Source organism: Trichosurus vulpecula, chromosome 3, assembly GCF_011100635.1.
Source record: "Trichosurus vulpecula isolate mTriVul1 chromosome 3, mTriVul1.pri, whole genome shotgun sequence".
NCBI lineage: Eukaryota > Metazoa > Chordata > Mammalia > Diprotodontia > Phalangeridae > Trichosurus > Trichosurus vulpecula.
Genome location: NC_050575.1, coordinates 218104579 through 218117196, shown reverse-complemented (window position 1 = coordinate 218117196; position 12618 = coordinate 218104579). Strand labels below are relative to the sequence as shown.

The 12618-nt window shown below is 34.0% G+C and overlaps 1 protein-coding gene across 2 annotated transcripts in view; it reads right to left on the bottom strand.

Annotated features, from left to right (window-relative positions):
• Nucleotides 1-12618, bottom strand: part of BIRC6 (baculoviral IAP repeat containing 6) — a 295513-nt gene that overhangs the window by 190498 nt on the left and 92397 nt on the right. Inside the window, exons 14-19 of one of the 2 annotated variants that reach the window (XM_036749540.1) lie at nucleotides 9225-9356; nucleotides 8619-8750; nucleotides 4569-4747; nucleotides 2448-2581; nucleotides 1734-1895; nucleotides 1516-1647 (exon numbers count right to left, since the gene is read on the bottom strand). In XM_036749540.1, coding sequence (XP_036605435.1) covers nucleotides 1516-1647; nucleotides 1734-1895; nucleotides 2448-2581; nucleotides 4569-4747; nucleotides 8619-8750; nucleotides 9225-9356 — 871 coding nt within the window. The remainder of the gene's footprint in view (nucleotides 1-1515; nucleotides 1648-1733; nucleotides 1896-2447; nucleotides 2582-4568; nucleotides 4748-8618; nucleotides 8751-9224; nucleotides 9357-12618) is intronic. The other variant, XM_036749541.1, reaches the window with a different exon arrangement.

Genomic DNA, 12618 nt, shown 5'->3' with positions numbered 1-12618 from the left:
CTTTAAGGCCCTTATCTCGGCAAACCAAATAAGTAAATAGGGGTTGAAAGGAAAATACAAGTCAAGGTCTATTAAATAAATTCTATACTATACAACATAGGACACAGCTTCTAGCTGAAGGCACCTAAGGAGGACTATCCTAGAAACCTCAGTCTTTTCTCCAGCTTTACAGAATCACTTCATAATGGACAAAACCACAGGTTAGGTCTGAAAGTAAAAGATAAAATAATATCATGTTTTAATATAGACTATTTTTTTCTAGGAGCTCAAAATCCTCATTGGCTTATTAACCTTAGAGGTTAATACACATTCACATAAAATTAACAGTTTTATTATACCCATAAAAACCAAACAACAAGAAATCAGATTCCAAACACCAGAAGTAACCCCCCCCCAAGAGTCACAAATTTAATATAAATTGCATGTATGACAGAATTTATACTTGGAAGATTAGAGAGAAAAGAAAAAATGCCTTTCATCTAGACTTTGGAAAGATTTCTGATTATGTTCCTCAGGGGATACAAATTAATATGAATGGCTAGCTCTATGTTTCACTAGAGGATCATAATCAAAAGAATATTTATAAGTGGTGTGATTCAGACCCCATGAAATATAACAAAGGGTTATCTGCAAAGAAGAATCAAGGGGCAAATACTACTTAATATTACTAATAATGACTTCATCTGATGATTTGACAGAAAATATGCTGACTGGTTGAAACATGGGACAAGATTATACATAACAGCAGAAGAGTACTTGGAAACAAATAAAAAAGTAAAGTTAAACATGAATAAAGGAAAACATACTCTGTACCCCAACCTAAGTGAATCTATGGTTCAAATTCCCCCACCTACCCCTCCAATAATGATCATACGCACTACACAACTGAAGGCACTGTACATGGCAAAATTTATACAGTTCTGGGTTCCACAACTTAAGACAGACGTGGAAAAACTTGGAGAGGGTTCAGAGGAAAGCCACGAAGATGGTTAAAGGATTGGAAAACAGGACCTATGAGGAAAGGTTAAAGGAATTGTGGTTATTTAGCCTGTAGAATATAAGGGTGAGGGATGGTCCTAGAAATGTGAGTATGTGTATGCAACAGCATGGTGATCAATTGTTTTCTACAGCCACAGAGAAGAGAATAAAAGTAAAAAATGGGTCTAATGCTGATGATGCACAAACGAATAGAATAAATAAAAAGAACTTCTGAAAGTGAGTTTTTATAAAAAATGAGAATCACCCAGAGTGAGTAGAACCTCCTTCCGTGCAGGCCTTAAAAAATAAATTGAAACATTTGACTAGGATGCTTTAGGTGGTTCTTGTCTGAAGGTAGAGGAGACATTAGATGCCCTTTCAAGGTACATTCCATCAAAGTCTATTATTCAGGTATGTAAAATTTTTTAAATTTTCATACTTCTTTTTAGTAACATTAAACTGTAAATAAAACAACATGTCAAAACTGTGTGTGCATGAACATATAATACAAACTTTTAAGTTAAAAGAATCACCAACCTTATGCATAATGCTAAGAATCGGGCACACTTATGGGCTATGCTTCGTCCAGCCTCAAAGAAGCAAACACGTACTATGTCAGAAAGACATTTACGTGTCTTGGAAAGCAAGCTTTCATTTCCTTCCTTTGAGCTGCAAAATAAAACCAGAAAGTAAGACTCTTGAAAATCCATCAAACAGCCTTCATTTTAGTAAGACAATTAATGAAATCTTACTACCTTCCAGGTCCATTTGAATGGACTCCAGCCAACCAGCACAAGGTGTCCAACACAAGGCTCTGTGCATGTTCTGAAGTTAGACCATCATCTGACTTTCTGCAGAGTGTGTTAAGGAGCTTCTCATGAAACTCTGAAAACTGTAACATGGCACATCGTTGTACCCTACAGAAATGATTAGTGCATTAGTGACAACAATAAAATTCTCAAAATGAAATTACCTCTAATATCACAAATATTAGGATCATAACAACCATAACTTAATAATAGCCTCAATTTATAGCCTAGAAAACTTAGTTCTACCAAAGAATTACCCAAAGCCACACCAGTACCAAGTGTCAGATCTAAAATTCAAACACAGGTGCTTTATTTCCAACTAAACCATAGTGAGTAATAGTTTATCTTAAATAAGGCACACAACAGTAATATATTCAGTGATTATAAAATCTTTAGAAAGGGACAAACTTATTTTTGCATCAAATTAAAGGACACTTAAAAATATTTTAAACTAAATTCCTCAAGCAAATAGGATTAGAATAAAAGAATTTTGGCACAAGAAGGAAACAAAAATCAACTCACTCAACCTCCTTTTATAGATGAGGCCCAAAAAAATGAGGGGACAACTTAAGGTCATACAATTAGTTACTAGCAGTGATGAAACTAGAACACAGACAACCTCCCCACTCTTCTGTTTTCCCTACTATAAAATACACTTGCCTTTCTTTAGAAATTGAGGTTTTCTTAAATCTACGAATAGTGACTGAAACTTCTTGCAACAAATCACAGCCCCGGAGGTTTTCAGATTTTCTTGAGGAACCACCAGTTTCACTCTTTGTAGTAGATGACTTTTCCTAAACACACAGAAAAACAGTTTCAGAAATATAAGAAAAATAATTGAAACCAATACACATGTGAGAAAAATTTTTAATGGGTTTACATTTTTAAAAATCTATCTTAAATTAAAGCTCTAATCATTCCAATTCCTTATTCTGACTTCAATGACATAAGTAACGCACAGGCATTCAAGGGATAATTGTCACAACAATTGCCTAAAATAAAATATAAACATAAGAATAAAGGAATCAATCACCACAAGTATTTATCAAAAACCTTCTATGGGAAAGTATATGTCTATATACATATGTATACATGTATAAGTGTACGTATATATCTGTATGTATATGTCAAGAAGCATATCTAAATTATATTGTAGCCTTCTGGAGGGGAGAGGGGAAGCAAAAAAAGAATAAAGTTAAAAAGTGCACAGCAGAGAACAAAAGAAAACACAAGGAAGCAAAGTTGGACAATTCTCAATACAAGGTGTATTATTTATCATACAGGCTTTCTTGAAATGAAAATTTATTGTTACATATTTTGAATCTCCTCTGTTCTGCTATGCACGTGACATGCTTTTTTTCCTTTCTTACTTTATATTTAAGTTTCAATATTTAAGTTTATAATTTATTTTTGTCTCTTTTTTCTATATTGTATTTCTCTTCTGGTAAAAATAAAATGGTCAAAAAAAAAAAAAACCCTTCTAAATGACAGGCATTCTAAGTGAGGCAGATACACAGAAGAAAGTTAAAATAAGACCTTCACCTCAAAGACCTTATATTATAATGGAGGAAACAACAATATGTAAATGTATATAAGAAGAATACAAGACAGGTTGGGAACAAAGTACACCAGCAGCTAGGGGAAATCAGGAAGGGCACTGTGTAAAGCGCAGCACTTTTGAAGGACCCAGGAATCCACGAAGTAGCTGGGAAAATAGAATACATTCCAAATACAGGAGCAAGATAGTACAAATGCATGACAACCAAAGATGGAATACTGTTTGTGCAAATCAGCAAAAAGTCCAGTGTGACAGAACAGAATGGGAGCATAGTAGGGTTAGGAGTGTAGAGGAGAGGGGAGAAGGGGGAAAGGGGGAGGGAAATGAAGGGAAAGGGTCAGATTGGGAGAAGATTCAAAAGGCAAACAAAGACATTTATATTTGCTTCCAGAGGTAACAGGCAGCCTCTGTAGTTTAGTCAAACAAGGAGTGACCTGACCAGACATATACCTTAGGAAAATTACTTTTACAAATATTCATTTTAAACTTATGTCATTTATATTGTAATCCTAAAGAAAGAAGAGAGCATTAATTCCCACTTATAAAACAAAAAAACGGACCATTACACATAACATGGTAAAAATGAACCAATCTTATAAACACTGACAATATACTTAACAATAATTCAAATAACTGATTTATAGTATTTTACATTTTCAAGAAAAACTAACAAAGTTAGCTTCCTGAACATGACTACCAAGAGCAAAAATGGAATGGTGCTGTACTTGATTGATGTTATGCCTCTAAAAATAACCATTAGTGGACAGAGATGGACAAAAGAGAAGGTTATCCAAAAGATTTCTTACAGATAAACAGTCACTGTCACTCCTATTCAGGGTGAGAAGAAGACCATTTCTTTCAGTATGAGGCAACTAAGGAATTTGTTTATAACTTAAACTTCTATTAATAAAAAAAAAATTTTAAACAAAGCCCTAAAAAGGATTATAAGCACAATGTAGTTCTAATGCTGCATAATGACTTGAATTTTCCTCCTAAATTGTTTTAACATGGCTTCATACATTGCAAACTATTGTTATGTGGTTGGTACCGATGATATTTTCTATTTGGGGAAAGATATAGAAGAGGATATATGACATTCCCAAAGTCAAAGAAAAAGCTTCAAAATCAGGTATCCTGATTCTCAAACAAATATTCTTCCTGTACTATTTTTCATTCAAGTTTAACACAGCTGAGCTAGTATTCAAAATGATACTCTTTCTTACCTTGCCTGCTGCAACTTTTGCCAGGAGTGAAGCAAGTGAATGCCCCTTGTTACTCTGAGGTTTCAGAGATGGGATTCTTACCACAGGGCGTATGCTACCATTACAAATCTCTTCTGTTCCTCTGTCATTCACTGCTTTTACATGAATTAAAAAGGAACGGTATTTTCCTCCTGCCATGCCTAGAAGCAATAAGAAATGAATAAAGACAATAACTTTGAAAGCTGAGATTCTGTCATTTTAATTTTGGTATGCCCACTACCTCTAGCACTATGTATTGCCCACATTCTAGGTATATGCTCCAGCAAAATAAAATGCCAAAATAAAGGCCCCCAATATAAACATATGGTAAAGAAAAAGTGGAAAGAAGTGGTTGTCCAATTATCATGAAGTGTCCTAACAAACTAATATATGTGAATGTAATGGAACATTTATTGTACTATAACAAGAGGCAAATTTAAGGAATTTAAAGAAATACAGGAAGACTTATAAAAACCAAAACAGAATAAAGCAGGCAGAAACAGGAGAACAACATAAACAATGGCTTCAAAAACAGACAAATGCTGATCCCAGAGAAAATGAAATGTAATTCCCTTCTCTTAACAGTGAGGCAGGGGTATAGAGGTGCTGGATATGTGAGACATATTTTGTCTTTTAATTTTAGTTAACTGATTTTGTTTGTCACAAAAGAGGACATTATTGGGGAGATGTTGGGAGATATACATGGAAAGGACTGTGGCATGAAGAAAACACAGACACACACATATGCTTTTCTAGTTATTCCCACATTTTAGTCAATTCCAAATGATTTTTGTATTTAATGCTCTATGGTACAATTTCAGGTACTTAACTGCTATTACTTCTTCATTCCTAATATTTTCATCATTTCCCTGGAGATTGTAAGCCTTTTCTTTTCTTTTGTTCCTTCAAATGAATTATTTTTTCCTTCAAATGAATTTTGCTCTTTTGCTTATGCCTATAACACATGCCATCAGTACTTTGGCATACCATTAAATCTGTAAATTAGTTTAGGTAGTATAGCATTTTTTATTACACGGGCATGTTTGAATTATGAAGCTATTTTGAATGGGACTTTCTGTTATTCCCTCCTAGATTTTGTTACAGCTACATAAGCCTGCAGTTATTCTTCTGAGTTTATTATAAATCTTACAATTTTACGGAAGCAATATGAAAAAATTCCAGAGAAATCAGTAAACAAAGTAATTTTGTCAGAAAATCAGTAGTTCGGAATCTGCTTTTCCTATAACTATGCCTTTGATTTCTCTATCATTTATTGCAATTGCTAGTAGTTTTAGTACTATATCCAATGATAGCAAGAAAAGGTGAAAAGCAGTTTTACAGAAATTAAATTTAGTGCAATGTCACACACCAGAAACAAGTGAGGCAGTTAGGTGGCACAATGAAGAAAGCACTTACAAGGTGCATGACTATGGGGAGTCAATTAACCTATCTGCCTCAGTTTCTTCAACTGTAAAATGGGGATAAAACATCAAAGGAGATATCTGTAAAGGGCTTAGCATAGCACCTCTCACATAGTAGGTGTTTACTAAATTACGTGACCTATAAATGAAAGGCTGCATTATACACAAATTAGAGGAGCACAAAAGGAGACACTTTTCACAACTACAGATTACAGAGCAAAAGATTTCTTGGCCAAACTAGACTAAATGGATCTGAGGAGACAAAACGGGCACTTCACATGATGTAAAATTTAAAAGTTTATATACCAACAAAATCAACACAAAATTAGAAAAGAAGCAGTTACTCGGGGGGAAAAAATCTTTGCAGCAAATCTTTCTGATAAAGGTCTAATATTTAAGATATTAGACAAGGCAATTGAAGCAAATAATTAACAGCAAGAATCATTCCCCAAACTGATAAAGGTTACAAACAGATAACTTTCTATTTTCTTTAAATTCTAAGTTTTCCTGGTATATAGAGGTGTATAAGGCTCTGATATAATTCTTCTTTCTTCAGTATGTTATGATTTCAACTTATTCATTTATATTACTAATTTAATTTTCATCCTTCATTTTTTTCATATCAAGTTTAACTAAGGCTTATCAATTGCTAGCCTTTTCAAAGACTTTTTTATTTTTGCCTCTCAGTTCTATAGCCTGTTTTCAAGTGATCTATTCTTCCTCTAATATTCAAGATTTCCTCCTTAATTTTAATTTTGTTGACTTTATTTTTAAAAATCACACAGTCTGTTGAACCCCCAAAGAAATGAGCTACATCAAAAACAATGAAGAACAAATTAATGTAATAATCCAGTGCTTGACAAACCCAAGAATATAAATTAGTTAGGAAAGAACTTTTTATTTAATAAGATTTGCTGGAAAAACAGTAACAGTTTGGCAGAAATTAGGATGTGACTAATTCTTTACACCATATACCACAGTAAGGTCAAAATGGTTATGGGACAACATAAAAAATTAGAAGAGAACAGATCAGCTACCTGATCAGAAGATGACAAAATATAGGAATAGTAAATGTTGGAGGGGTTGTAGAAAGACAGGCACACCACATTTGTGGAGCTGTGAATTGGTCCTACTATTGGGGGTGGAAAGGAGAAGAGGAGAGAATAGTAGGAGAAACAAGATTAATTTTTAAATGCTTATTTGATTGAAAAAAATAAAAATAAACTAAAAAAAAAAGAATTGGACCAACTGTTTTGAAAAGAATTTTGGAATTATGCTAAGAAAGTGAATAAAACGTCCATATGCTTTGAGTGAGAGATCCTGCTGTGAGATATCTACTCCAGCATGGTCAAAGTTCAAAAGAAAGGTTCAGTTTATGGCAAAATACATATATAGCAGCAGTTTTTATAGTAGAAAATGCTCCAGATGACCAAATATATACTTGATAGTCACACTAGTACTCAACATCCATCATATTCAAAACTCAAAATCTACCTATAAAACCGTTCCTCTATCCAGTTTTACCATCTATATTCATGGCATCATTATGCCACTCAGACAGAATTGAAATTAAGGTCATTTTTTAATCCATTTCCTGGATCAGCCCCCATATCCAATCTTCAAACGTAGTCTATTCTACCTTTCCAAAGCCTTTGTTTGGCATGTATATCCAAAGCTCTTCAAAATTTTAATATGCTGATATCAAGACTGGCATGTACCCCCTACTTCAGATTCTGATTCATACTGAAAATACCCTATTACTTTTTATCTACACTTCTCGAATTCCAACTTTCATTCTACCCCATAAATGTCAGGTATATAAATCTTCCTAATCAAAAGAGTTCTGCACATGCAAGCCTGACATTCAGCTAAATTCTGTAAAGCTATCTACTTCCTACTAGACAAATTTCCAAATTCTTCTTTGTCATTTAAACCCAATCTATAAGGTTCCAGACTATATTTCATAATTAGAATAATTAATCTCCTAACCTCTTCCTTCACATGATCTGTTCATTCAGTCCCACTACTGACCATCCTGCAAACTCACTCCTTTGTTGCTTTACTAGACATTTAGTCAACCCTTTCCCAAAGCCTAGAATCAATTCCATTCTCATCACTACCTGTTGAAATCCCACCCAACCATGAATTCAGGTACTATTCACTCAAAGAAAAGCTTATCCACCCAATACAACAACAAAAAATCATATCATTCCCTCTAAATTCCCCAAATAGTTTGCAACTTTCCTCTATACTTTTCACAAAGCATTTTATATTATTGTTTTTTTCTGTACAAAATTTCTCTTCTGGTAGAGTTTACGTACCTTGAAAACAAGAGTTTCTGTTTGTACTTCCTTTAATAAAAGGAACATAGTCTCACACATAGTAAATATCAAATTACATTGCATGCTAAGAAAGACATTATACTGTGATTATTTCCAAAAGAAACAGAATTAAAATGAACCTGAACTAGATGGCATGCCTTTAGTTCCATAAATGTCTATAATCTTGCAAGTAAAAGGCATACAACTAAAAGCTGTTTTGTAAAATTAAAAACAAGAACTCTTGAAAAGCAATAGGTATATCTTTAGATTTGGAAAATAAATTAATTTACCTTTAACAAGCTTAGGACTTGTTAATGTCAGCATCCCAGCATGTCCTGATAAATCAAGGCCACTAGCCAGCCACACAGGCCCACATAAAATGTCTTCTTTATGATCTTCTAAAAAAGGACATAATCTAAGACCTTAAATGAGAAGATTTTTTTTCTTTTAAACACTGATGGAAATAACAAGTTATTGAATAGAAGGTAGCAACATTAATGCTTCACTTATAACATGTCTACTTAAAAAAAGTGTAATATAAAATATTATGAATTATAGTATCAAAAATGACTGGGCATACCAGTAAGTGAAAAATCACTGATCAGGTGATAAAAACCAACTGTGCAACTAATTTCCACTAAAAAGTAAATTTCTATTTCAACTTAAGTTTGGAAACAGTTCTACAATATTGCAACAATGTTAAATCTATCAACTCTCTAAAAGATAAATTAAAAATTAAAGCTTGTCACTGAATAAATATACTTAGTTTTTAAATTTATTTTTAAAAATTCCTTACACATGAAATAGAAGTATTAGTCTTTGAAAATGCTTGAAACATGCTGTGATTTTAATTCTAAATTTACTTTTGTGCACAAGAACTGTCCAATTCAACTTACACTGTGATTCTTCTACATCCATGTGATGCATTTCTTCATTGAGTTCAACTAGGGAAGGCTTCCCGTTTTGCTCCACTTCAATATTAAGAGCTGGAGATAAAGGAAAGGTGATCTGCCTATCTACTGCTGTTTCTAGAGGATAGAAATATGAGCAGACTTAATTTTTAATGAAAATGCCTTTAATTCTAATATTTTCTGTTCAATCTGAATTGTCAACACTTCTGTATTTCTATAAATTGGGAAACACTGTATCTGATTTCACATGGCATAAAAAACAAACTGATAACTTTATAGGGAGTAACTTAGACCTAAATATATTATCTAGCTCCCAGCATACTAATAAGAAAATATCTTCAAAAAAGTTTGATTTGAAGGCTCTATTTACCATCACATAAGAAACATTATTTGTCCAACAAGCCTTCTCCACTCAGGAAGCCTCCCAAAGGATGACTTTCCATCCCGTAACACTCAGAAAAAAACCTTTGGTTCATTCTTTACTGAGGAAATGGAAGCCACTGGTAATGAGCTTCTGTTTCCCTACAATTCAAAACCAATTGATATTATCTCCCATTCTTTCCATCTCTAATTCAAATCTGATGAAGAACCTTCCTCCTCATTAAGGTTATGCCCTCTGCATGAATCCTTCATGCTTCCAGTCTCGCCCAGCAGATTTTCCCAACAACCTTTACTCCCCAACAACACCTCAACTATCAGTCACTCTCTATTGTCTCCATTCCTGGTGCCTACAAACATCTCCAGGTCTTTATCATCTTTAAACAATCTTCACTTGACCCAACAAGTCATACACTCAAGCTATCAGACTCTCCTTGCTTTCTGTGTCAAACTCAAAAAACAAAACAAAAACAAAAACAAATCTACCTTGCAATTTCCCTTTCATTTAAACTTAATCACTTCTACAGTCCCTAACATCAGGTTTCTCTGTCTTCATGACAACTGCAACTGATCTCTTCCAAGTTACCAATAAGGAGCCACTGAAATTTACTGAGCAGATGATTGAAATGGTCCAAGCTATGCTTTAGGGATATCAATTGATGGATTGGAGAGAGACTGGAGGCAGGCAGACAAATGAGAAATCTATTGTAGTATTAAGTGCCTACTATATGCCAGGTAAGATCTGGGGATACCAAAAAAAGGCCAAAAAAACCCATACTCCCTACTCTAAGAAAGCTCATATTATAGTATAAATACTATGAAGTACTTACAACATGTAAACAACCATGTACAAACACAGAATAAATTAGAGAAAGTCTTAGAGAGGAGGCATTAAGATTAAGAAGCACTGGGAAATGCTTCTTCTAGCAGAAAGCAAATCTTACGGCTTTTCCTCAATCTATCTCGTTGTTGACATCTCTGCAAAAAATGACATTGTTGTGACTCTATTTCCTCCTCCTCCTTCCTTCCTCTCCCTCCTCACTTCTCCACCTACCTAACTTTTACTTCTCTTATGCAACATCATCTATGTCATATCATCTTAACTACAGGTACTGTACCTAAAAGCTTTGTCCGGGACACTTTTCTGTTTTCTCTATACTCTGTATCATCATCAGCCTGATGATTTCTACTTTCACGCTTATGATGATGACTCCTGGAGAGATCTATCCATCCCTAGTCTTACTTCTGAGCTCCAATTGTGTATCATAACTTGCCTATGAGGCAGTTTGAAATAAATGTCCCATAGACCCCTCAAATTCAATAGATACAAAAGAGAACTTATCCATATCCCCAAAATTCATCTTTCTTCTACACTTCCCCATTTTAAGGGCACCCACTTCCCTTTGAGTTACATACATTCACAACTTGAGTCATCCTAACTCCTCACTCTCCCTCACCCCATAAATATGAGCCATTAGCAAGTCATGTGAATTCTTCCTCCATGTCCATCACATCTCCTCCCCATCCCTACAGGTCACATCAAAGAGGCACCACCATAGTTCAGGACCTCATTACTTCTTCCCTGGACTAATGTAATAGCTTCCATGTTGGTCTCATTGAGTCCAATCCCCTACTCAGTCAAGTTCAGTGGTTCCCTCTTAGCCCTAGGATAAAATACAAACTCCTCCCTGTGGCATTTGAAGTGCTTCACAAACTCCTTCCAAATTATAGATTACTCCATTTAATATAATCTAAAATGGAGCCAGAAATGCCTTTTTGTTTTTCCTCACAAGTGACATTATTTCCTTTTCTATACGTTTGCAGAAGCTGCCTTCTCCCCTCTGCCACCTGAAATATTTAGCTTCTTTCAAAGTTCAAATTAAATATCAAAAGCAGCGCTGTCCAACATTAGGTTTTTATTGAAACAACAGACAATATATTTCAATTTGCCATTTTAGTGAGAGCTCTGTGGTAACTCAGGTTCGTTTTCTAAAGCATTTATGTAAATTTCTACGCTACTGGCAGGCTGCGTGTGGCCAGCATTTTGGACAGCCCTGATCTAAAGGGATATTTCCTTCTAAAGGAAATCTTGTTGGATCCACCTAGCTACTAATATCTCTCCCCCAACCTCAAATGTTTATAGTGCATGTATGTTAATTTCAAGTACAGAATATAATCTCCTGAGAGCAAGGACTGTTTCATTATTTATTTTGTATCCACATTGCACAGTACTTTGCACATAGTAAGACTTGATAACATCTTGATTAATAAATTGTTGGGCTTAATTTGGTACTTTCAAGGAAGTAACTATTGATACTAGGCAGGTCATTCACGCACAGGAAAATTTCTATTTACAAAAATGCAAATTAAGATGGATTAAGCAATATCTCCATGTTTTGCACAAATTTATTGTACCACTTTGAGGAGTTGGTGCTCTCTAAAATTACCTTGTTTTTAAATACTATGTATATATTTCAATTTATTCACTTTTATATTAATAATATATTTTTATATGTGCTTACTGTCTTCCCCAATAGAATGTAAGTTCAATGGTAGCAGAGACCATTTGGTTCTTTACTTTCATAAAGAGAAATTATTCTCATAACACTCTTAATATTGTTCTTTTGCTAGGAACACACACACTTGGAACACTATGAGCTCATTAGTTGAATGGAATAGTGTCTTTTAAAAATTCCATTAAGAAAAAACATATCGATATAAAAAATATTACTCTGATCAAGTGATTTGATTGAAATAATAACAATAAAACCTATTTGGAAAGAGATCCAGTGCTACTTTCATAATTACATTTTCAAAACTATCAACATAATGCTTTTTTTCAATAATATTAATAACTAAAACTGACGACAGTTTTAAGTTTTCCAAAGCGCTTTCCTCATAACAATTTTAGGAAGTATATAACACAATTAATAAACTCGTTTGATATTATGAGGAAATTGTGAGGACCAGAGAGGTTAACTGACTCACTCATGATCATGAT